The sequence below is a fragment of the Pleurodeles waltl genome, chromosome 3_1, assembly GCF_031143425.1.
Source record: "Pleurodeles waltl isolate 20211129_DDA chromosome 3_1, aPleWal1.hap1.20221129, whole genome shotgun sequence".
Taxonomy (NCBI): Eukaryota; Metazoa; Chordata; class Amphibia; order Caudata; family Salamandridae; genus Pleurodeles; species Pleurodeles waltl.
Window position 1 is genome coordinate 1,627,115,100 of NC_090440.1, and position 27,146 is coordinate 1,627,142,245.

Here is a 27,146-nt window from a genome sequence, read left to right on the forward strand (position 1 = left end):
GGGAAATAATAGATGGAGTTAGGATGTTTCCAGCAATAGCACAAGAAGGTAAAGCACAAGGGGGTAAAGCCACCTGTAAGACGGATAAGGGCTCTAGAAAAGCAAAAGAGACTAAGATGTCCTGGGCAGACGCAGATGACTCAGATGATGATGAATTCCTCAATCAGTTGTTATTACATGATCGAGCACTACCATATGCAATAGATGACAATAGACCAAGTACTAGTGCAGGTCCTGTAAATTCTACGCAAAACCAGGGAACAACAAATCAGGTACAGGTAAACACTGTTGCAACACCAGCCCCAATACAGATTAGTGTCAGTGTGCCTACTGTTCCAGAGATGCAGACACAATTGCAGCCACCATAGGTTTAGAGGCTCTACCCTGATGTCCCAGTACTAGAAACTACTACGAGTTTGATGGTGCCGTCAGACTCAGCATACACGAGACCAAAGCTGATACAAACTGAGCCAACTCCACTTTTACTGCCTCAGGCACAGCAACAATCGTTACCGAATTGTATCTCGGTCACGGGGCTGCAGACCGCCACAGCACCTGTAATGAATCAGAATATGGGAGTTAATGCTCCACAGGGTTTGGGAAGCAGACAGCCGCCAGCCGCCATATCCTTACCTATTACAGTTGGTCCACCAGTACCATTGTATGCACAGGCAAAGCCTAGCGTATGTGATCAGGGAATAATGACCCAAGAGCTGACAAGAGGAGGGTTGGTAGGGAGCTCTCAAGGAATGACTTCAGTGGAACAGACAATAGAGAGATCTAGATCCCTGTTAGATTTCAGTCCGATTGGGGTTCCTCCAGATACCATGACACAATCAGGTTTGGGACTTCTGACTCCACAGATCCCAAGTGCAAATGTGCCGCAAACACCAATGGTCCAGGCTGGAAATATCTTGTTGCAAGGTTTAACTGCGCAACAACTGAACGAGTAGTTAGACAAATTGAATTCACCACACACTACTCCTGCAACAGCAGAGCGGTCAGAAAGAGAAGAACACCTGAATTTTGTGAGGTTGGACATGGAAGCAGCTGGGCTAGTTGAAGGGAGCATGGGAGTGAATAGGCTAGAATCATACACTGAAGCAGAATTAAGGTATCTGTGCCCAAAGATAACTAAGGAAGTGAGCAAGGTGCACCAGAGGTTGGCAAACCTAGCAGACAAATACGTCATAGACCTGGACAACACGAAACATCTAAAGAGGAGTTACAGGTTAGACTTTGAGCCTCAGGATTTTGATCACATCAGATCTACTGGGATGAAGGCACACCTTAAAGAAATATTGCAGAGTGCACAAGTTTGGGGAGCCTTAGAAAAGTGGGAAGCCAGATGGGCAAAGAAAAGAGATAGAAAGAAAAGTGACTGCTCAGAGCAGCAACAGGCGAAAGCTGTGCCAGATACGGGTACAATAAAGATGTTACCCATGAGAGAAATGGCTGGAAGGGTTCTAGTCCATGTACCGTGGTCTAGAGGTGATATTTTGTCTTTCACAAATGACTTTCCCAGACTGAGGGAGAAGCCGATAGAGTGGTATCAGCAGACAGACAGGTTTTTGAAGCTTGCGACATGTCTTTGGGAAGACTTGAACACCCTGTTTGAGATCATAGTTCCAGCCGACTTGTGGCTCGACTGCAGAGAGGAGTGTGGGTTGGCCAACAGCAGAACCGGCAAGGGACAGAGCCACAGGAGCACCGTCTCCTGAGGTGATGAGGTATTACTATAAGGTGATTGAGTTTTTGAAGCAGAAGGTGTCGCCGCAAAATATTGATTTTGCAAAAGATTGATTGAACGGGGCAGGAGGCCAAAGATTCGATACATGCCTACTATGAGAGGTTGTTGAAAGCGTTCAAGCAATACAGTGGTACAGAGGTTATAGAGCCAAAGGACATGAATCACCTAGTGTTCAGGTTTGTTGAATGGCTGAGACCTGAGATTAGCCAGATGATTAAGAATCATTTGATCTGTTGGCAAGCGAAGCTGATTGATGAGGTGTTGTAGTATGCGAAATACTGTAGTGATGAAATTGAGTTAAAGCAGAGAAAGTTGAAAGAGAAAGTGATGGTGATGCAAATTAAGGCAGCTCAAGCAGGGATACAGAGAAATGGTTTACAGCAGATGGAGCAACAGCCGTAAGGAAACGGGATGTTACAGGTGCAAGTGGGAGGCAGAGGTCGAGGAGGTTTTGTGAACCGTGGTCCAGATTTGAATACTGTAGTAGTTCAAAATGATGTGCAGGGGATGAAGAAGATGTTACCATGTCATGCTTGCGGGGGCGTCGGACACTGGAAGCGGGAGTGCCCGATGATGGTGCAGGAGGGTGTTGTTCAACAAAGCAATGATGTCAATGCATTCCAAAATGTTAAAGGACCAAGAATGAGGGGTCCTAATCAGAATTTTCAGAATAACATGGTTCAGATGCAGGGTCTTCAACCCATGCAACAAATGCAGATGCCACGTGTACAACCAGTGCAGATGCAGCAAGTGCAACAGCAGATTCCCATGGTACCTAGACAGCAAATGCAGTTGCCCTTAGCACCAATGGGACAGCAACAGGTGATGCTTCCTCAACAGGTCACAGGTCAAGGAATGAGTCGAAATAATGCAGTACATTAGTTCCCATTGCGTGGTGAGAATGGAATAAACGATGAATGGTCGGATGAAAGCTCAGACAGTGAGGAGTGCAGGCTTGCAGCGTCCCTAGAAGTAGATCAGAGGGGACCCTATGTGCAAGGGAAGGTAATGGGTCACAAAGTCTCATTCTTGGTTGACACAGGAGCTACACGCTCTACAGTCAGAAGTGCAGAGGTTCTGAAGTTGCCTCTTTCAGGACGTACAGTAAAGGTAGTAGGAGTAGCAAATCAACTCCTGACTAACCCAATCACAGATCCAGTTCAGGTTGAGATTGGTACTTTCCAGGGATTGCACAGATTTATAGTTTGTGATTCAAGTCCTGTGTCCCTACTGGGGAGAGACTTACTGTGCAAGACGATGTGTTCTATCACCTGTTCTAATGATGGAATTGAGGTGCAGACAAACAGTGACGATGAAAGGGATGACGGACAGGTCTCAGAGCCTGAGACAGAGACAACAGATGAGGAGTACCCCTTGATAAGCTTTTTCCCAATGTTCACAGTGACTGATCTGCCCGCAGATTTGCAGGGGACAGTCAAGGAGAAGGTGTGGGATTTGACAGGAAAGGAAGTGGGTCTGATAAAAGGATTAGATCCAGTTAAAGTCAGTGTGAAGCCTAATGCTGTGTTTCCCTAAGTACCGTAGTATCATACAACACAAGATATCCTTATACAGGTAACGCAGATATTTGCGGACTTTGTGAAGCAAGGGGTCCTGAAAGAAGTGATAAGCAGTCCATGTAATTCACCAATAATGGGACTGAGAAAGCCTTGTGGGAAAGTCCGAATTGTCCAAGACTTGAGAAAGATCAATGACATAGTGGTGAAATGTTGCCCAGTAGTGCCAAATCCAGCTGTAATAATAATCCAGGTTCCATGTGATGCAAGGTGGTTCACAGTAGTGGATTTGTCTCAAGCATTCTTTTCTGTGCCTCTTCATGAGGACAGACAATTTCTCTTCAGTTTCAAATTCTTGGACAAGGTTTACAGTTGGTGTCAATTCCTCAAGGGTTTTTGAAATCACCTTCCATCTTCAATCAGATATTGAAGAAAGATTTGGAGTCATTGGAATTGCCTTTTAATTCGACTCTACTGCAGTACATTGATGATTTATTGATTGCATCCAAAATGAGAGATGGCTGCAAGTATGATACTATTGCCTTGCTGAACCACTTGGGAAAGAATGGGCATAAAGTGTCTCCAAAGAAGCTGCAATACTGTCAGAAAGAGGTGAAATACTTAAGTCATCTAATTGAGAAGGGGTCGAGGAAAATATCAAAGGAAAGAGTGACGGCCATATTGCAGATGAATCCCCCAACATCTCGGAGAGACGTTAGTATGTTTCTGGGAATGGTGAGCTACTGTCGTCAGTGGATCCCGAATTTCTGAGTTATCTCCAAGCCATTGGTGAGACTGACTGTTAAGGAGGTTAAAGATGGGCCAGATGTCATAACTTTGTCCGAGAAAGAAATGAAGGGATTCATTGAGCTGAGGGAATGTATGTGTAGGGCTCCAGCGTTGGGTAATCCTGATTACACAAAGTCTTTTGTCCTGTTTTGTCATGAACGTGATGCTTGTTCTTTCTCTGTCCTGTCACAGGTCCATGGAGGTGCAAATCGACCTGTAGCATATTTTTCAGCTACTTTGGACCCTGTTGCAGCAGCCTTACCGGGTTGTCTGTGTGCAGTAGCAGCAGTTGGTCAAAGCCTTAGACAATGCAAAGGCATAGTGATGGGACATCCTTTAACAGTTATGGTCCCACACTCGGTTGAGATTTTGTTAACCCGTATCAAGACGCAGCACATGACAAATGCAAGACTGATGAAATATGAAACGATTATATTGGGGTCACCAAATGTATCTTTGAAAAGATGTACAGTGCTGAACCTGGCAACTTTGCTTCCAAATGAAAATACAGAGGTTGAGGATGCTGAGGAGGTTGAACATGATAGTCTTGAGGTAACAGAAATGTGCACCAAACCATGCCTGGCCAAGACCTGACATTAAAGATACCCAATTGGAAAAAAATGACTACATTATCTTTGTTGATGGCTCATGATTGAGAGACTCAGTAGGAGTACTGAGAGCCGGATATGCTGTGTGTCCAATCACCGGTATCCTAGAAGCATCTTGGCTTGAAAGAGTATACTCTGCTCAAGTGGCTGAATTGGCTGCTCTTATACTGACAGCAGGTTCGGATTTGGAATTGTCCATGATTTTGGCCAGCTATGGTCACAGAGGGGTTTTATGACCTCTTCTGGTTCTCCAGTGAAAAATGGTGAAAGAATTAAGGAGTTGCTGCACGCGATTCAGTTACCTCATGAAATTGCCGTGGTGAAATGCAGCGCTCATGTGAAATCACAAGACTTTGTTTCAATGGGAAATGGCTATGCGGATCAAGTCGCAAGGTTTTGTGCATTGAACTGTATACTGTTCAAGGACCAGTGGGAATTGTTACCTGAAACAGAAAATTAGACATGCACAGGTTACGCTTTGAGGGTGGTTGACATATTAGAAGAATTGAATTGTTGCAGGGATGAGAAACGTTCTTGGCTTAAAAAGCAATGTGTACAAAGACCAGATGATTTGTGGGTCTCAGACAAGGGGAAAAGGGATTTGCCAAACAGTCTTTTGTCACAGTTTGCAAAGTTTTACCATGGGCAAGCACATATTGGGAGAGATGCCATGATCAGGTTGTTCAAAATTGATTGGTTTAACCCGAAGTTCAGACAGCTGCATAAGTGATTTGTCACAGGTGCATCATCTATCAGCAGATGAATGCAGGAAAAGGGATAGTGGTAAATTTGAGCCACATTGGGAGAGCAGGAGGTCCATTTAGCAGACTGCAACTGGATTTTATTGAGATGCCTGTGTGTGGAGGTTTGAGGTATGTGTTGGTGATTGTGTGTATCTTTAGTCACTGGATTGAAGCATACCCCACGCGTAAGAATGACAGCCTCACAGTAGCGAAGTTGCTGCTAAGGGAACTGATACCACGTTTCGGGTTTCCGATCTCTATAAAATCAGATAGAGGAAGTCACTTCAACAATGAGATGATTGTGCGCAGCATTGAACATTGAACAGAAGCTGCATTGTAGTAAACGCCCTGAAGCATCAGGATTAGTGGAGCAGATGAATGGTATCCTGAAGTCAAGAATGGCAAAAATGTGTGCAGCTACAAATTTTAAATGGCCTGATGCATTGCCTTTGTTTCTAATGTTAATGAGAAATACACCCAACAAGAAAACAGGACTGTCTCCTCATGAAATACTCATGGGTCGAGCCATGAGATTGCCCGCAGTGCCTGCAAATGCTCTTGTGAATATCACGGATGATGTGATGTTGGACTACTGCAAGGTTCTGGCTGACGTGGTCCGCTCTTTCTCTCACCAGGTGGAAGCAACCACACTGCCACCGATAAATGATCCAGGTCACAACCTGAAAGCTGGTGAAGGGGTTGTTATCAAGAAACACGTGAGGAAGTCATGTTTGGAGCCACGTTGGAAGGGGCCATATCAAGTAATACTGACAACTACTACTGCTGTGAAAAGTGCGGGAATTCCAAACTGGATCCATGCCAGTCACACAAAGAAGGTGACGTGTCCAACTGATGAGGAAATTGAATTATCAAAAGTGACAACAGCAGAAAAGGAAGTCTCAGGGCCGGAGAGTAATCAAAGGGGAACTGAGACAGAAGGAGAGCCCGTTGAGGACGGCTTGGTCACTCAAACAACAAAAGAGACCCAGAGGGGGGACGGTGAGCCTATCTCAACTGAAGCGCCAGGAGGTCCGACCCAGAGAGAGGTCCTTCCAGAAGCAGACGGATGCGGTATTGAATTTGAGCCCTTGATAGACCCAGAAGGTGAATGAGTTGAGGCGGAAGAGAGTCAAAGTGTCCAGACTCCTCCTGAGCCTATTGCAGGTCCATCAAGAGAGAACACCATAGAGTCAGGGGAGGGCAACGAGTTGCCACAATGAAGATCAAAGGCCAGAGAGACATTGAAAGGAGATACGTGTCCAGAATCGCAAGTGACAAAAGGAAAGGTGGTTGTTGATGATACAATAGAGGAAGAGGTCGACACAACAAGGAAAGAAGACCTGAGTGAAGGAGAATTGCAAGGTGATCACAAGTTGAAAAGAAAGAGAATAGCAAACAGAAGGTACGCAGGTCCTGAATGGGCATATGCAACATCAGCTGAGTGGCAACAAGAGTTCTTGGCGTTCTGTTTTCATTGAGAGGTCCCAGGTCAGTACTTGGGCACCTGAGTCTGGCCAGAGGAAGAGACTGTGCTGCTGTGAAAAAAGTGAGTTAAAGAAACCTGAGAAAAGAGGCTGATAAATTACCGGATGTGACACTGTTAACCTGAATTGACATTTGAGAACTGATTTTGACAAGCTGCTAACGTGAATTGACGAGCATCCTGGGAGTAAATGAGAGAAGCTGTAAATATTTGCTAAAGAAAGACTTTTCTTGGCTTTGCTGAAAAGAAGAAGAGACTTTAACCATCCTTTGCTAGTTGGTGTTTGAACGAATATTACTTCACTTTCTGATTATTTACAGATCATGGCTAACACTAGAGATGATAATAGGAGAAGTAAGCGTTGTAAATGTTTGGGTATTGCTTTAGGTGTTGTATATGTGATATCCATCATAGTTTTGATTGTGGGAATGCCTTTGGTGGATAAGAGTGAGACTAACAATGCTACAATTCCTGAGACCGCCGCTACACTAACAGCTTGGGAGAGGTTCGAGCAAGATACAAAGTATTTGCATGAGGGAACTAACACAAAAGGGGAACTATCTACTAATGTTTTCTATCGCTTGCTGAGTGAGTATGTTGATACTATGGATGCAAAAGCTTGTTATGTGTGTATGCAGATTTCTGTTTCAGTGCAAGAGGGGGTTACCTACCATAGTTTGCCTCTAACCTATGGAATAAGCTGTAGTTTGTTACTAATACGATTCTATAGCCAGGAAGAGATTCAGTATTTCTATTCTAATAACAACCTTGTGTTTTCTTATGTGCCTATCATAGAAGATTTGAATAGTGTAGCTACGTACTATAGCATAAAATTAGTTAAGCGGTTCTTTGAAGCGACATTAACAATTAGTACATCATATGCACACCACAATAACTTGACATGTTTGCTTACACCTGTAGAGAAAAGCTTTTTAGATCACACAGACAATAGAAGAAGGGCTTTGAAAGGGAAATTGGAGAAAGGCTTGCAGCAACGATCTTTTACTAGTAGTGAGAGTTATAGTGCAGTCAGAGAGCAGGGGAAATTAGCTTTAGATGCACTACACGTAGGTAAGCTTTGCATTACGCGACCAAAGTCATAGTATGACAATGTGTTTGTGGAAACGAGTGAATGTAGGCATGTGTTTTTGTTTCAGAGTAAGTGGACGTTCATGTTAAATGGACAGGATCCAGCGATCCCTGGGATCTACTATATATATGGATTTCATGCTTATTACCGTCTTCCAAAGGGATGGTATGGGACATGTTATTTAGGGATAGTTTTCCCAAAGATATATCAGTTAGAGGATTTGAAGACGTTTCCGAAATTGTCTGAATTACATCGTACTAGACAAAGAAGAGATACTGCTTCTGGTGTAGTAGGAGACATATTTGGGGCAATAATTCCTTCAGTGGGAGTTATCTTGAATTCAATAAAGATTCGAAAGTTGTCTACTATTGTGGATAACATGCTGACAAATTTCACAGGGGCTATACTCCTGATGGATACTGAACTTGCTGTGGAGAGGGCTATGACTCTTCAAAACAGGCTTGCTTTAGACATTCTTTCAGCGAAAAATGGCTGAGTCTGTAAGATGCTTAATGAGCGACAATGTTGTGCCTACATTCCTGACAATAGTAATGAGATTAGAAGTATGCTTACTAACCTAACAAGAGATAGTACAGATTTGAAGGAACTGAAAGAGCCAGGTGTTTGGGAAAAGGTTGGAAAGGGAATTGCTAAAGTGGGAAGCTGGTTTAGTAATATTTGGCATGGGATATTAGCAAAAATAATACAGGGAATATTGATTGTTCTAGCTTGTTTATTTGGATTATGGTTATCATGCAAACTTAGCAAAATAATTAAACTGAAAATGGCGAAACATAAGGAGAGGAGGGAAGAAAAGAAAAGGGAAAAAATGTTCAGAGCAAAATATGGGAAGGCAAAGTCGAGGGAGGAAATTGAGATGAGGGAATTCTGAAAAATGAAATTGTGAAAAGTACAAGATTTGTGTGATGAAAAGAGTCATCAGAGGAGGGATTGTTGGAGTGTAACCTTTATAATCAATATTAACATGAAATGCTTGCAAAATAATGTATAATGGAGCTGCATAGAAAGTGTGTTAGAGTACTACTAATGCACGTGTTTGAAATGTGCCCACGGGGAGTGGCAATCAATATATATGATGATTAATGAAAATGACTAATAATGAGTTAATAATGCACTAATGTATGATTTTATATTAGTCATATGAGTTATGTATTAAGGTTTTGCTAAATTAATCGCTAGGCCTTAATTAGCAAGGGTCTGGGCCTAGCTGCCTGGTCTCATATTAAATGTGTTTTTCTAACGTGCAGTGTGCTGTCTTCCTGAAGGACGAAGCTGTACTTTTCCAGAAGCTAGAGATATGTGTGTACTCGTAGTAAATTATTTCTCATGAGACCCGACTTGCTCAAGGAGACATTCTTGCTGCACCCACATCACCCCACACCTCCAACCTTAAGAAACCTCACTTGCTCCCCATACAGAAATGTACCAAGTTGAAACTCCTCCCACACACATAAAAGACACTTAACAAAACTGGCTCTGGCTACTTCAACAGCCATGTGCACTTCCACACACCTCGCGGGTGCCTTCGCTCAGCAGGACTCTCACTATCACACATATCCCACACTGACAAAACAAAAACCAGAGGCTGTGCCTTCTTGTATATCTCCCCTAAAGATTGGAACAATCTCCAGTGTCACATCAGAAACTCTTCATTGCTTTTCGAATATTGGAAGAAGCTGAACACTTGGCTCTTTAAATAATCACACCAAGAAACAGCCACCTACCCACCTGCAAATCACCTGGATACCCTCACTGGTTATTAACACACTTTATACATCTAATTAACGTAACAGAAAAGCCTTAAATGCCTCACCTGGTGACCTCAATGAAAACAATTTGCTGTGATAAAATGTGTCCTTTGTGCAAAAATACTGCCAAGCACTGTTAAAGGATACTATTTTCAACATACCTTTGGTTCTCTGTTACACACTTATGTCTGTGCTTATGTATGTATTTGTACACATATATATGCTTTAGCTACCTCAGCTAGAACTATGAATTCAATCTATGTCCATGGAAGGCTTGAACTAAGGAAGCATACTGTCTGTTCTTGAACGTTGTCAAAGTCGACAATATCAGCCTACAACTATTTCACATCCACTACATCGCCTAACACTAAATTGCAAGGTACGTATATAATTAGTATTTAAACCTCCACCTATATTTACCATGAGAAGTAAGTATACGTGCTAAATTAGGAGAAGTAATTATATACTTATCTTTCAAAGTATGGGTAACTCAATGCAGTGGGTTCTGTATTAATATCATGGGAAATGGTTACTAGCCAAAGGAAGAGCTATGCGTTGGGAATTGTTTTTTTCTTTTAAAATATATAGTTATGGTGCTTGCTACTGACAATTTATGGTCCATAAATAATAAGTCTTTATAATAAGCAGCTGAAATACACTGATTTTATTAAAAAACAGAAGGAGATAAGATGCAGTTTGCCATACTTGAATTCAGAAATCAAACCTTTAGAATGCTCCTGGATGTAAACCTGTGACCTGAGGGATACTCATATTGATGAAGTAAAGATTTCAGGTTGATGATTTGTAATGTTTGAAGATGTAAATTAAATCCACGTTTTATTAAAAACAATCATTGCAATCAACAAATACAAAAAGACTTACCCCAAGAATCTGACTAAATAGCAAAGCATACAGTGGAGTAACTGCACCATTAACTGCTGCACCAAAAGAGCCGAACAACATGTAAGGCCATTCTGGAGCATTGTACTTCAGAATTCTGGCCACAGATGCTGGTTCAACATCCTCCTCCACGATGGTTTCCTATTAAGAGAAACATATTTTTTATACATACCAGTATATTAAAAATCGGCAGGGAACATTTTGTTGTTTTGAAATAAAATAGGCCTTTGAGAAGGATCCATAACATTTCTCACTTGCATTCCCAACCACTATCTGATAGGTCATTTTCCATTTTGAGGATGAACTGACACTAGAGATTCATAGGTAACATTTTAGGTGCTTGACATCAAAAAAAACATCTGGCAAGACAATTCTGAAAAGTTGGATAGGAAGAAGAACCGACATTCTTTGTCCTTTTCCAGAATGAGAAATTCCCCAGAATTCTAAGAGAGAAAGAACAACGACCTTTATCTAGAATTTACCACTGCGAAATGTTCTTTCCCTGATTCTAAATTCGGTAAGAAACAGATTATAGGTATAATGGCCAAGAAAGATTTATTGATGCTAGGTACAAAAAAAAATACTCTGGAGATGCCTTGTGCACAATATTTACATCTGCTGTTGCATGTGGCGATTATATTACTGCTTTTCGCGCTCTTCGTTTTCCACATGCACAGAGATGCAGCATGAAAAGGTTAACTGTGAGTGTTTCGCATCTTACTTCTTACCTAAACCGTCGTCGGCAATATTTCTGTTATGTGAGAGAGCATCTTGCTTTCAATCTACCAAACGTTGTGAAATAAGCGCGAGGTACTCGTTCTTGCTGCTTGGGTATTTCGATGCTTCAATATTTCACGTGAAATTCGGATTGAAGCAGGGCTTGGCATTTATCTGGTGCATTTCACATCTTGAAATTGCTGATAATGCAGTAATGCAGTATGTATTCTGCCATTTTCAGTTCCGAGTTTCCCCTACAAACACCTCCAGGTTTTATCTGTTGAAAATCACGTGGGGGGCAAATAGGTAGGGTTTGGTAATTTCTTCTTATCTTGGAAACCCATCTCTGGCGTACAGTTCTGTTCGCCACCAAATCGAAATCCCCCCAGATGAAAATGACGCCCTAACTGTTCAAACAAACTTTCAGAATATTTACCTGTAAGCTTCCATGAGTTTGCCTCTTTTATAATTAAACCTGTAAATGAACCCAGCAAAAAACAAACATCCACATTGAAAACAAAATGATACGATGAAGATACTGTTTTGTTATTGCCATTGACATATAGATCTTCTGGCCTTTGACTAATGTACTTATTGATAAATTAGTGAATTGATTTGCTCCAACTTCATTCACTATTTGTCAAATATATGAGCTCAACTTTGTAGCTAAACTAATGTCCTGCTATCACTAACCTCAAAATATCGTACAGCGCTCTTTGTATTAAGTTTCGCCTTGAACAATTTTCTCTTTCACTTTTAGAAATTTGGCTTCTGCTCCAGAAAGCATCCATTTTTGATCCTAGAAAATCCCATAATATCATATGAAGTCTCGTTTTGAGTAAACGCCCCTTGGACACTGATACCCCTGGGAAAAAATGTAAATTCATGTGGCGTTTTCAGTCGAAGGACATTTCATCTCATTATAGTGCATAAATTATGGTTGAAGTGTTTTTCACTCTAGCCATTTTTCCAAACTGCTAAAATGTAAAAGTCAGTGAAAATACCTGAAGGGATTTTCGTGGGGTAATTGCTAGGTTAAAGCACAGTTTGGAATTACCTTGGGGTTAAAAGTCCGGTGCGAAGACCATTTTTGGACAACATTTACCATTCACGATGCTATTACTTCTTTCTTTAAAAAGACTGAAGAGGCGGCTGTGACATCAGGCTCCAGATACATTTTGTCTCGACCCTCTACTTTCTATTCTAGAAATAGTGAATTAACATACTTGAGCATTTCACAGATAGGTATCATGACAGCCTATTAAGTAACTGTAGCTCTTGAAAGTTAAGCTCAGAACCTCAAAGAGTGCTAATTCTATTCTGTGTACCTGTATTGGATGAATGAATGAATGGGGAGGTCTTGTACAAAGATAATTTGCTGCCATCCACACCTTTGACTTGAGCACTCTGGCTTGTGAGCAAAAATTCCCTTTGTGCTATATTCTTAGTTGGGTACCTTATGTCCAAAATTCGACCCCTGAAATTAGGTGTCACTCAGCGATCAGCAGTTTTACAAGTCTTGTTTATTTTGTTTTACCCTTATCACTAGATCTAACTCAGTAACCCATTTAATTTCATATGTATGTATGGGGTAGTTATACTGTATAGTGCAAACCTAGGGAAAATGCAGAGGAGTGCTGTAAAGCACTCAGTCAATGTGTGTTTGCAGGGAGAGCTGGTTTCTGAGAACAAAAGTGGACTTACCTAAATTGGAGGAGGGAGTGAAAGATCTTGGGTGCATCGATAGAGAACGTCTTTAGCCTTGCTTTTTCTTTCTTGCATTTCTTCAGCTTTAATCTGATGGCATCATGGCTACAATGTGTGCTGAGAGTCACCGGCAATGGAGAGCCTGTACTATGTTTAATTTGTACAAGAACAAGGGCTGGGATCCAAATCTTTGCTTTGACACTCACACATGGTTACTTTAGAAGGTTAAGCTGCTGAGCACCAAGGCTGCGTAGTCTTGATTTTACTTTATGCCTCTTTACTCCACCACAGAAATAACCTCTTTATCTCACTGACTCGGGCTCTTTTTCATCCATGTATTTGTTTACCACTGTTTTCCCATCTTTCCCTTGCTCTTTCATCCGCCTTTTTTGGTAGTTCTCTTGCTTGTTCTGGATCAAAGTCTACTGAGGACAAATGAGTGGTGATACCCAGAAATCAGTGCCAGTTTGCCCCATCTCCAACCACCAGATCAAATTGGGCACTGAGTTTGTAAGCCAAATAGGCAAGAGTGACAGCTTTAATGAGTTTGTACATAATTAAGCTGATTTTGAATGTGGTGTGGGCCACCAAGGGGGGGGGGAAAGTGAAGTTCCATCAGCATTGGAGGTGACGTAGTCATGTTGCTTCAGATACTTCATGCTGCCTGCAGTGGCACATGGGTTGCCCTTAAGGGAGCCAAAAGCAAAGTGTGGTGGCTCCTGGAGTAGGGCGTTCCCACTACCTAAATGTAATAGTACAAGGCAATGTGTTCCTTGAGCATGAGATTAGTGTCCAGAGTGAATCTGAGTGGCTTGGCACTGGGTGAAAATTGGGTTTGGGTTTTGCAGGTTCATGTTTGTGGGTTAATTTGTCACTTGTTGTTCTTAGCAAATAACAAGTGTTAGACTTTTTTGCTCATGGAGGGTCATCCCCAATCGTTTTGCCTCTGACCTGTTGCTGTTGGCTTTTAAACTCTGAGCACTTTACCACTGCTAACCAGTGCTAAAGTGCATATGCTCTCTGTGTAAAATTGTGTGTAATTGGTTTATCCATGATTGGCATATTTGATTTACTACTAAGTCCCTAGTAAAGTGCACTAGAGGTGCCAGGGCATGTAAATCAAATGCTACTAGTGGGCCTGCGGCACTGGTTGTGCCATCCACATAAGTAGCTCTGTAATCATGTCTCAGATCTGCCATTGCAGTGTCTGCATGTGCAGTTTTAACTGTAAATTCGACTTGGCAAGTGTACCCACTTGCCAGGCCTAAACCTTCCATTTTCTTGCATGTAAGACACCCCTAAGGTAGGCCCTAGGTAGCCCCAGGGTGCAGTGTATGGTTAAGGTAGGACATATAGTAATGTGTTTATCTGTCCTGACAGTGAAATATTGCTAAATTAGTTTTTCTCTGTTGCAAGGCATATCCCTCTCATAGGTTAACATGGGGGCTATGTTTAAATCTGATTAAAGTGTAGATTCTCTTTGGGAGCGGATGGACATGTGGAGTTTGGGGTCTTTGAGCTCACAATTTAAAAATACATCTTTTAGTAAAGCTGATTTTAAGATTGTGTGTTTGAAAATGCCATTTTGCTTATACCATTTCTGTGACTCTGCCTGTTTGTGGATTCCCTGTCTGGGTCAGTTTAACAGTTGGGCTGGTTGCACCTCACACTAGACAGTGACACAAAAGGAGCTGGGGTGTAGTCTGCATTTCCTGATGAGCCATCTGTGCTAGCAGGGAGGGGAGGAGTGGTCACTTATACCTGAAAGGGCTGTGCCTATCCTCACACACTGTCGTCTCCGACCCCCTGGTCAGTGTCTGGGGCCTGGCCTAGGCAAGGCAGGATTTCACATTCAAAAGAGTCTTTACTTTGAAGTAGGCCTACTTCAAAGGAGAAATTGGGTATAAGAAGGTCACCCAAAACCACACACTTTAGATCACTTCTGGACATCAAGAGGAACCTCTGCCTGGAGAAGAGCTGAGGAGAAGGGCTGCCCTGCCTGTGACTGTAATTTGTGGAGCTATCCTGCAGTTGCTGCTTCTGCCAGAGTAAGAGGGCAAAGGCTGGACTTTGTGTGCCTTCCATCTTGAGAAGAAATCTCCAAGGGCTTGATTTAGAACTTGCCTCCTGTTGTTTGACGTCTCAGGGACAGCAAAGCCTTCTCTCTACCAGCACCTGGAGTCTCTGGAGAGACCCCTGCTCTGGCAAGTGGTGCCTTATCCAGTCCCTGGGCCCTTGAAAGTAAAGCTGGTGGAAATCCAAGGAAATCAACTTCAAACGACTTCGGACCGACACCCCTGCTGAACCCGGTGACGCCGCCTGCAACCGACTCTGTGATTTTTGCTGGAACGCGACGACCTTCGCAGGCTCGACGCCGCTGCAGCCCCGCTGAAGTCTGCGACTCCGTGGAAGTTGCCGCACCACGTCGTGACCAACACCGCTCAAAGTGCGCGGATTCAACATTTCGCACAGACCCTGTGATCCCCGACTTCGCGCATCGACTTGTTTTCACTCTTCACCAAAGGTATTGTACTTGGGGGTCTACGTGACTCCGTGTCCGGCACCGCTGGTGTTGGCTTGTTGGAAACGACTCCGTCACGACACGTGTTAACACATTATCGAAGCATTTTGTGTTTCTAATCGCTATTTTTTTAGTTTAATCTTTAAAAATTCATAACTTGACTTGTGTATGTTGGATTTGTGTTGTTTTAGTCTTGTTTTGTTTAGATAAATATTTCCTATTTCTCTAAACTGGTGTTGTGTCATTTTGTAGTGTTTTCATTAAGTTACTGTGTATGTTGGTACAAATACTTTTCACCTAGCACTCTGAAGTTAAGCCTGCTGCTCTGCCAAGCTACCAAGGGGGTAAGCAGGGGTTCAGCTGAGGGTGATTCTCTTTAACCCTGACTAGAGTGAGGGTCCCTGCTTGAACGGGTGTATCCTGACTGTCAACCAAAGACCCCATTTCTAACAACAAGAATTCTGTTTTCATGTGAAAAAGTCACTCGCCAGGTGTAATCACTCACTGTCACACACTCGCTCACTCAAGTGTTGATTTCAGAACAAAATTTGTACTTGTGTCACAAATTACATCCATTAGTTGGCCACTGGAAAACCCCACTTCGGCCAATCAAATAATAACAAATACTTTGGTAAAATAGACCATGTAGAGCACCTAATATAGGATTATTTATACACGTACAAGATCGGCTACATAAAAGAGACAAGGGGGAGGACATTTATTAACAGACTCATTCAATTCTGAAAGTCTGTCTGGAAGTCAACAAAAATACTTAAAGACATGATAGGGTGATATAAATTGTGATACCACCCTAGTTCTCACTTGTTTTGCAATCAAATAGATTCGCCACATGTGAGAATCCACAAAGGGCAAAATATGATACAAACAGAAATGCTACCATGTTGACATGATTGGTGTAAAAAATACAAGTCACTTTTAGATTTGGTACGTTTTATCAGATTGGGCATACTTGAGGCCTGTGCTCATGGAACCAGAGCCTCACCGTGCTTTATTAGTAGACAACATGCCGAGCAAACCGGGCTGTGATGAATTTTATTAGATGTGCAAATCCCGGTTGTTAGACTTGGCATCCTTGGTGTGGTCTCTGCTAACTTTTTGCCTCTGTTTCCCAGGTTGTTGATGTGTGCTGGACTCTGTTATTGCTGTTTTTGGTACTCTGGGCACTTTACCACTGCTATCCAGTGCTAAAGTGCAAGTGCTCCTATGTAAAATGTATGTGTAATTGGATTTCCATGATTGGCAAATTTGATTTACTGGTAAGTCTCTAGTACAGTGCACTAGAGGTGCCCAGGGCCTGTAAATCAAATGCTACTAGTGGGCCTGCAGCACTGGTTGTGCCACCCACATTAGTAGTCCTGTAAATATTGTTCAGGCCTGCCACTGTAGTGTCTGTGTGTGCAGTTTGAAACTGCCAATTCGACTTGGCAAGTGTACCCACTTGCCAGGCCTAAACCTTCCCTTTTCTTACACGTGAGACATCCCTACGGTAGGCCCTGGGTAGCCCCATGGGCAGGGTGCAGTGTATGTTTAAGGTAGGACATATACTAATGTGTTTATATGTCCTGACAGTGAAATACTGCCAAATTCGTTTTTCACTGTTTCAAGGCCTACCTCTCTCATAGGTTAACATGGGGGCTACCTTTAAATATGATTAAAGTGTAGATTCCCTTTGGGCGTATATGAACAATTGGAGTTTGGGGTCTCTGAACTCACAATTCAAAAAAACATCTTTTAGTAAAGTTGGTTTTGAGATTGTGTGTTTGAAAAAACCACTTTTAGAAAGTAGGCATTTTCTTACTTAAACCATTCTGTGACTCTGCCTGTTTTAGATTCCTTGTCTGGGTTAGTTTGACAGTTGGGCTGTTTGCACCTCTCTCTAGACAGTGACACAAAGGGAGCTAGGGTGTAGCCTGCATATCCTGATGAGCCATCTGTGCTAGGAGGGAGGGGAGTAGTGGTCACTCACACCTTAAAGGGCTGTTCCTGCCCTCACACAATGCAGTCTCCAACCCCCTGGTGTGTGTCTGGGGTCTGGCCTGGGCAAGCCAGAGACCTTTCTTTGAAGTAGGCCTACTTCAAAGGCAGAAATGGGTATAAGAAAGACACCCAAACCCCTGAAAATTAGATCACATCTGGAAATCAAGAGGAACCTCTGCCTGGAGAAGAGCTGAAGAGCTGAGGAGAAGTGCTGCCCTGCTTGTGCTTTGTAGAGGTATCCTGCAGTTGGTGCTTCTGCCTGTGCAAGCAGGCAAAGACTGGACTTTGTTGTGCATTCCTGCTTGTGAATAAATCTCCAAGGGCTTGTCCTGAGCTTGCGTCCTGTTGTTGAAGTCTCAGGGCCATCAAAGACTCCCCCTGCTAGCACTGGGACTCTGAGACGCGGCCGATAATCAACACCCCGGAGGCCTGCTGGCTGAAATCGACGATCCACCTTCATTGCGCTGGAAGATCTACGCACGCAGCTGGAAAATTGGTGTGCAACACCCGCTGAATGAGGCTGATTACGTCGCAACCCACACAGCGTGGGTTTCCTGATACCGTGCGGACTGATTTTCGATGCAGCATCGCTGGGTGCGGAAAAACTACGCACACCAACGCGACCGGAGGAGAAGAAACGATGCATAGTCTCGCTTGCGGGTGAGAAATCAATGCATCGCTAGCCTTTTCCGATGCACACTCGTCCGTGCGTGTTATTTTGACGCTACCCAGATACTTTTCAACGCTAACAGTGTTTTTACTGTTTTCTCAAAGATTTAAGACTCTTTTGCTTATAAAATTCATAAATGTACTTGTGTATTTTGGATATTTGTTGTTTTGGTCTTGTCTGGTTTAGATAAATATTTCCTATTTTTCTAAACCTGTGTTGTGTCATTCTGCAGTGTTTTCACAGAGTTACTGTGTGTGTTGGTACAAATATTTTGCACCTAGACTCTGACGTTGAGCCTGCCTGCTTGTGCCAATCTACCAAGGGGGTGAGCAGGGGTTAACTGAGGGTGATTCTCCTTTACCCTGACTAGAGTGAGGGTCTTTGCTTGGACAGGGGATAACCTGACTGCCAACTAAAGGCTCCATTTCTAACATTGGTCTTCCCAGTATTATTATGCAAGGGCAGACCTACTACAATATAGCCACATAAATAAGCCAAACTACAAAAAGTATGACGTGATGGTGAAACCTACCACAATCGCAGCATCTGTCTCACGAAGGCAGTGCTTGACCCTCGATCTCTGTATCCATAATAGATGTCATAAGGACACTGCAAAAGGATGTCATTAACCATGGGCTTTGATGAATGTATATTTGCATATGATGGCTGTAGTCCTGGTCTGTACAGTACCTGGCATGTGACGCAAGTATGCTGGCACATAATGGCAGTGTGCTTGCATGTGATGTCATTGCTTTCTCTCATTTTAAGGAGCACTCCTGCCACATGGTGGTAGCACATGAATATAATTTAGGAGTAGATCTGTTGGATATAATTTAGAGGTAGATCTGGATAGGAGCTGCTACTTTTAGCTAGCCCTTTGGTACCCCTGGGCCTTCACCTGCTGCATCTGGTCTCACAGATGGTGAAGGCAGCACCTGTAGCAGACTACACAGTTCTGCAGTTTAGACTCACTGCCCTTTCTGTAAGCTTTTCAGAAGGATTTATAAGGCTGCTGAGGGGCTAAGCTTGGCTCAAGCCATCAGCCCTGTGATGTTCCTAGAGGGTTAACGTATGTGACATCACTTCAGGTTACATCTTCTTTCCGTAATTCATTATTTCAGTCATCCAGGACATGCTTCTATTAGTGTGTAGATTGTTAGCTACAAAAACAATCAAAAAAATAAATATCATAAATGTTGCTGACCTGCTTTTTCTCCGGATCTTCCCCATAGTGTGTTGCATGAGGGACAGCATCTTCAAGGCTCCCAGCTAACTGAGGCCCCGGAACATGAGCAGACAACTGAGATTTGGATCGCTGCCGGAGAGAAGCTCTGAGATACAGAGAAGAGAGTTAATTTTTTAAAACAAAAAGAAGACCTGACAAATTAAATATTTATTTTAATCATACACAATGAATTATCTGTATATATATTTGTAGTCGTTGGGAACTATGCCCAAGCATGTTATCCTCATAGATGTAATTTTCTGGTAAATATTCAAAGACAAGTGAGATTTTGCAGCATTGCTTGTTCATATTCACATAATGTACCATGTACTAAAATTATGGGTATGAGTTACATGCATGGGTTCTGCATTTCAGATATGACTAGGAAATAAGGGCCAGATGTACAAAGTATTTTTTCAGTTGGAAAAGTCCCAATTCGGAGAATCGGGCCTTTTGCAGGAGCAAAAATGCTTTTTCAGATCTACAAAAGAACAAATTGTGATTTGGTAACATGTTACTTAATCGCAATTTATGCTTGCAAGTCAGTACTTGGAAAGGGTATGTTTAGGGCATCCTTCCCAAACACCAAATTGGTACAGAATTCTGGTTGCAAAACAGTAAACATTTACAACCTGTTTAAAACTAATGGTAACCCATTCAGAAATAGGAAGGGAGTCACTTTGGACCCCTTCCCCTTAGGAAAGATAAAAAAGAATTAACAGCAGTCAGTGGTCCCACAGACAAAATTAAACTTCAAAGTTTCTTTTTTTTAACACATCCAGTTTTCCTTAGGGGCTGTACTTTTAAAAAAAAAAGATTTGCTTTATTGAAAAAACAGTCAAAGACCTGGTGGTCTGCTGACCTCATCATCCCTGTGATGGCTACAATTCCTAATGGGTTGCAAATTGTGACCTATCTCATTAATATTCATGTGATAGGTAGATTTGCAGTCCACTAGGAATTGCTATTTCAAAGAAGTTTTCTTATATCAGGAATTCGATTTTCTAACAGTGATTCCGTAACAATCTCAATTGGGAAATTCCAATTCTAGATTTTTGTAAATCTCATAATCCAGGTTTATGTATATCTGCATTCTCTCTGCAAGTGAAATGTGGTAGTAAGCATAGCTACACAAAGTCAAAAGTAACATTTGATACATCAGAAGTAAATATAGATTGAAGAAGTATGGGTCATGACTATCATGTGGTAACAATATCATGACCAGAATATCAAAACTCAAAATATCAATAGCCAGATGTTATAGATTTTCTATAGCTAACTCTGTGAATATGTACCTTGACGACATACATATCTTCAAAGTACATAGATGTGAAATTAAAAATAGAACATTCATAGCTCCCTCTGTGCAGTTACCTCCTCAATATTTTGGGTGCTGATATTTTGATCATGATATTGTGACAACTTGGTATTCCTGCTTTGATATCCCAAACTGCAATGAAATAAATCTGAAGGTAACCAGTGATGACGTGATAATTTGGACCACTGTTCCTATTGATGATCCACTAATACCGATTGACCTACTAAGGCCAGGAATGACAAGCCTGCCTAATAATATCTCAGAAGTTTAGGGATGGGGTGCCCATCACAAAAAAAGAGATGATGACAAGTTTGGTAAGGCGGGTGAGATTTGTATGTTCATAGTTTGTGTGTGGGTGAGATGTACAATTCCCGCCCACCACCTGCTCATTGCTAGTCTGCAGGGAGAGTCACCAACAATGCTCCCTCTTCTTTGCTCAATCAGCTCTAACTCTCAATTTTGTCCTCCCATTTTTCAGATGTTTCAATTTACCTCATAGTTTTGTTCTCATTTTCAAACTGTCAGCTATTGAATACAATCTGGTTAACAAAAATGCAGTTTTCTGAGAATTTTTGCTCAGTCCCTGGAGCAATGCCATACACAACATTTAAACCCCAGAGAAGTGTGTGTTAATTTCAAGTAGTTTCAACGATTTTAGAGTCAAGAAAACAATATAATAACATTCTCATATCGATTTAGAAAATGAGCGAATAATTCAAAAAGTAAAAAGATATCAAAAAGACTAAAATTGGACTAGGGAACTATACAATAAGTTTTTTTTTAAATTCTGAAGCAAATTAATTCTAGAAAAGTAAAGCAACAAGCAGAAGTTACAATCCATGATTGACCAATGCCCATGGGAGATTTTCAGCATATGCATACACAAGAAAGGCCATCCCAGTCAAAGATTTACCTTGTGTCTTAGGGCCAGATTCATTGCCTAATTTGAAACTTGGCACTCGGTTCATCCTCCACCAGGGCCCTTAGTCCCAGGCAGATGTAGTACCTTGATGGACAGGCAGACAAGTGGACTATATAGAGATGACCACATCCCCAGCGATCATTTCTTTATTCTGAAAGGAGCAGCTGTCATGGCAGTTCCCTTCAATGTACAAAAAGATTGGTGGATGGACACCATCAGTTTGACTACTATCCACCAAGTTTTTAATATTTTTTGCTTTTCAAAACAAAACTTCCATAGTAGGAGTTTGTTTTTGAAAAAAAAAAAATTGACCCCCACATTCAGAGTGTCCCACACCCTTGGAAATGTCATGCAGGGCATGGGGTTATTATTTGTTTTTGTTCCTAACTATCAGGTTTTTCCTTGGTGTGACGGACAAAAAAGATTACCACACTGTCTCCTCTAAATAGAGAGATGGTGTCATGGCTTTGCTCTGACAGCTTCTACTCTGTAGGGCCATCGGATGTAGTTTTCAATTGAATGAGCCAATCAGGCTCCGTCAACAGAAAGCTAATTGTCTAACTGTCTCAACTTGAGGTAGGTGAACTATCAGTCTGCCACAAAAGTCACCTTTTTGTATGTGCAACAGAGTAGCCTTTCTGCTAAACCTTAAATCAATCCCTTAGTCTCTTTTCTAAAAGTCATAGTCCTCCAATGGGGCAAGGACAAAGACTGAAGCCAGAGAGGGCCCCTCAAAGACAGATATGTCATTAGTAACTTGCTGCTGAATCCTTTGGTTTTGGTGGAAAATGTCCCTAGCTGGACTAAGGTAGATTTCAGTCACTGACATTGCTTTGTCATTGGTATGTATTCACCTCCTCGCCAGCCAAAGGTTTTATCTTGAAACTTTCTGGCTCTCCTCCAAGGGTGGAAGAAATGAGTAAGGGCCAGATGTAGAGTTTGGCAGACAGGGTACTCAGTTGTGATGAAGTACCATGCCTGCCAAGCCCTCTGCCCGCTTCATGTAGATACATGCAAACCTTATGTATTCCGTTGACTGAGCCCCATTGGCTCTGTTGATGGAATATTTTCTCTGACAGCTCAATGGAGTAGGAGTTATAGGAGAAAGAACATTGCCCTGGCCAACCGATTAGGACGATTATGTAATAACCTTTTTCCTGTCCATCACTGTGAAGAAAAACCTGGTGGTAAGCCATAGGGAAAAAACAATAATTCCCAGCCTAAGCGGGTTATAGACTCTACCCCTCAAAATCCATAAGCTCAAGTAGGTGTTATGTAGGAAGCTGGCTCTGTATGCACTATTTCAAAGTAAGGAATAGTATGCACAGAGTCCAAGGGTTCCCCTTAGAGGTAAGATAGTGGCAAAAAGAGATAATAGTAATAGTTCAGAGCAACCCCAAAGTCACCACACCAGCAGCTCAGGGCCGGTCAGGTGCAGAGTTCAAAGTGGTGCCCAAAACGCATAGGCTTCAATGGAGAGAAGGGGGTGCCCCAGGTTCCAGTCTGCCAGCAGGTAAGTACCCGCGTCTTCGGAGGGCAGACCAGGGGGGTTTTGTAGGGCACCGGGGGGGACACAAGCTCACACAAAAAGTACACCCTCAGCGGCACTGGGGCGGCCGGGTGCAGTGTGCAAACACGCGTCGGGTTTCCAATGTAAATCAATGGGAGACCAAGGGGTCTTTTCAGCGATGCAGTCAGGCAAGGGGGGGCCTCCTTGGGGTAGCCACCACCTGGGCAAGGGAGAGGGCCTCCTGGGGGTCACTCCTGCACTGGAGGTCCGATCCTTCAGGTGCTGGGGGCTGCGGGTGCAGGGTCTTTTCCAGCCCTCGGGATTTTAGAGTCAGGCAGTCGCGGTCAGGGGGAGCCTGCGGATTCCCTCTGCAGGCATCACTGTGGGGGCTCAGGGGGGACAACTTTGGTTACTCACAGTCTCGGAGTCGCCGGAGGGTCCTCCCTGAGGTGTTGGTTCTCCACCAGTCGAGTCGGGGTCGCCGGGTGCAGTGTTGCAAGTCTCACGCTTCTTGCGGGGATTGCAGGGGTCTTTAAATCTGCTCCTCTGAAACAAAGTTGCAGTCTTTGTTGAACAGGGCCGCTGTTCTCTGGAGTTTCTTGGTCTCTTGGAAGCAGGGCAGTCCTCTGAGGATTCAGAGGTCGCTGGTCCTGGAGAAAGCGTCGCTGGAGCAGGTTTCTTTAGAAGGCAGGAGACAGGCCGGTAGGACTGGGGCCAAAGCAGTTGGTGTCTTCTTTCTTCTTCTGCAGGGGTTTTCAGCTCAGCAGTCTTCTTCTTCGGTAAGTTGCAGGAATCTAAATTCTTAGGTTCAGGGAAGCCCTTAAATACTAAATGTAAGGACGTGTTTAGGTCTGGGGGGTTAGTAGCCAATGGCTACTAGCCCTGAGGGTGGGTACACCCTCTTCGTGCCTCCTCCCAAGAGGAGGGGGTCACATTCCTATCCCTATTGGGGGAATCCTCCATCTGCAAGATGGAGGATTTCTAAAAGTTAGAGTCACTTCAGCTCAGGGCACCTTAGGGGCTGTCCTGACTGGCCAGTGACTCCTCCTTGTTTTTCTCATTAATTCCTCCGGCCTTGCTGCCAAAAGTGGCGCTGTGGCCGGAGGGGGCGGGCAACTCCACTAGCTGGAGTGCCCTGCGGTGCTGGAACAAAGGGGGTGAGCCTTTGAGGCTCACCGCCAGGTGTTACAGCTCCTGCCTTGGGGAGGTGTTAGCATCTCCACCCAGTGCAGGCTTTGTTACTGGCCTCAGAGTGACAAAGGCACTCTCCCAATGGGGCCAGCAACATGTCTTGAGTGTGGCAGGCTGCTAGAACCAGTCAGCCTACACAGGTAGTTGGTTAAGGTTTCAGGGGGCACCTCTAAGGTGCCCTCTGGGGTGTAGTTTACAATAAAATGTACACTGGCATCAGTGTGCATTTATTGTGCTGAGAAGTTTGATACCAAACTTCCCAGTTTTCAGTGTAGCCATTATGGTGCTGTGGAGTTCGTGTTTGACAGACTCCCAGACCATATACTCTTATGGCTACCCTGCACTTACAATGTCTAAGGTTTTGCTTAGACACTGTAGGGGCACAGTGCTCATGCACTGGTGCCCTCACCTATGGTATAGTGCACCCTGCCTTAGGGCTGTAAGGCCTGCTAGAGGGGTGACTTATCTATACTGCATAGGCAGTGTGAGGTTGGCATGGCACCCTGAGGGGAGTGCCATGTCGACTTACTCGTTTTGTTCTCACCAGCACACACAAGCTGGCAAGCAGTGTGTCTGTGCTGAGTGAGGGGTCCCCAGGGTGGCATAAGCTATGCTGCAGCCCTTAGAGACCTTCCCTGGCATGAGGGCCCTTGGTACCAGGGGTACCAGTTACAAGGGACTTACCTGGATGCCAGGGTGTGCCAATTGTGTAAAACAAAAGTACAGGTTAGGGAAAGAACACTGGTGCTGGGGCCTGGTTAGCAGGCCTCAGCACACTTTCAATTCAAAACATAGCATCAGCAAAGGCAAAAAGTCAGGGGGTAACCATGCCAAGGAGGCATTTCCTTACAGTGTTGTTCATAGGGGAAGGGAAAGAATTTCCGCTCTGCAGGTGAAGTTTGTGGTGTTTTCCCCACTCCACTCTCCACGCAGTTACGAAAAATTCAGCGAAGCAAAGCAGAATTGAGTTTTCTCTCTGGTGGCTCGCCTATGTTAAGTTGGTAAGAATGAGCATGAGAAATCTCTAAGTTGGCGAGTGAGATTTCTGAACACGGACGTCGCGGCATGTCGCTATTCTCACGTTGAGAAAACTGCCACTTTTGAGAAAGCTGCCGCTCGCATTGAGGAAGCTACCACAGGAGTAGATTTTCAGAAATTTAGTGCCCTCTGGTGCTCCGCGTGATGTCGTTCGCCCTGATTTTACAGCATGATAGAAAATAAGTGCAAACAGCTCAATTTACCCAAAGTCCACCGCTCACCCAACTCCACGTATACAACAGAGTGGAACTCCACCCAGGCGTAGTTGTTTATCCACATCAGGGACACCTAGCAGTTGAGAACTATTATATAGATGGCAGGAAATATAAGTTTCTTCAAAGTGCTTGCTCTCCCACTCTTGAGTCAGAAGTAAAACATGGAATAATGGAACATGCTAAGCCATAGATTGTGGGAACATGTCAGCATCAAGTGTATTAGCCTACCATATTATCTTATAATTGTATGACCCAAGGGATTACAGTAGCATAATAATCCAATCCTATCTACTAATGTGTCATAAAGAGAGAATTTGCTGAGGGAGAATAAATGCAAAGTCATTGTTGCCTTCAAATTGTGGTGTTTGTACCTTAAGTTCCTTGGAAATTATTTCAGCAGTCTCAGCTAGCGCTTCTGGAGATTGGGAGTTGACACAACAGTGGCAGTACGTGCTGTCAGTGTTGCTATTAAAGAGCCACAGGTAGTGTTTATTGCATGATGGGAACTTGCATTGCTCATGCTCATACTGTATTTGTATTGTGTTCATGAAACTTGATAAAAGTATTTTTACTTGCCAGTTTCTTTCACATAGTGCCACAAATTAAAAATTGTGTCACAGCAGGAAGGAAATAAAACAAACTATTACTAAGGTATAAATTGATTGTATATGCATTTTAATTTACATTCCTTGGAACAGCAAGACTCAAATTAAGTTGTTTCTACAATATGTAGGGAAAGTGCAATTTTGCAGCATTGGAGGATCAAATTATGCAGCAGTTTTTACTAAATTATGCGGTAAAAAAGACATATCATGCAGGATATTGTTGCAAGTTTTATGATAATATTACTTCACTGTTTTGTAATATTTACAGTTGCTAACACTGTCTGGAGAAATCTGTCACCTAGTAACAATTTAACACTCAAACAGAACTAAATAGCTGAAAGGTGGCCAGTCATTCTTTGCAGAGGACCTTCTGCTGTGCAGCAACAATTGTTGCTACATTTTTAGTCATTTTTTATTTGTTTATGAAAGATGCATTTTTTGTGCTAAATTCTACAATTTATGTGGCAAATGATGGATTATGTGATAAATCTAGCAAATCCATTATTATGTGGAAAAGAACATAGCTGGAGAATCACATAATTTCAGTGGCCCTGGTCATATGCCATCTCTTAAGTACTGTGTAATAGAGGCATGTGGGTCTATTTTGATACAGTGTGAGCTTCACAGGTGCCCCCAACAGACTTCACACTTCTACCCAGACAGTTCAAGTAGCCTAATGCATTGCTGTTTTTCATGAACGTAAACAATAAACTCAGAAAGCAAGGATGAATCATTAAAAAAAATCTGTTTCAGGGTCGTGTGACTACCTTGGGAGGGTCTGGCACACCCAGCATCCCTGCTAGAACCAGGCCTGAATCATAGGGCTGCCTCCAAGTGTTACTATGAATGAATGAATATTT

General features: G+C 43.0%; 1 protein-coding gene across 1 annotated transcript in view; it reads right to left on the bottom strand.

Moving 5' to 3' along the window:
• ABCB11 (ATP binding cassette subfamily B member 11) overlaps positions 1-27,146 on the bottom strand; it is a 443,062-nt gene that overhangs the window by 112,490 nt on the left and 303,426 nt on the right. The window contains exons 19-20 of the mRNA XM_069225280.1: positions 19,467-19,593; positions 10,632-10,790 (exon numbers count right to left, since the gene is read on the bottom strand). Of these exons, the coding sequence (XP_069081381.1) occupies positions 10,632-10,790; positions 19,467-19,593 (286 nt within the window). The remainder of the gene's footprint in view (positions 1-10,631; positions 10,791-19,466; positions 19,594-27,146) is intronic.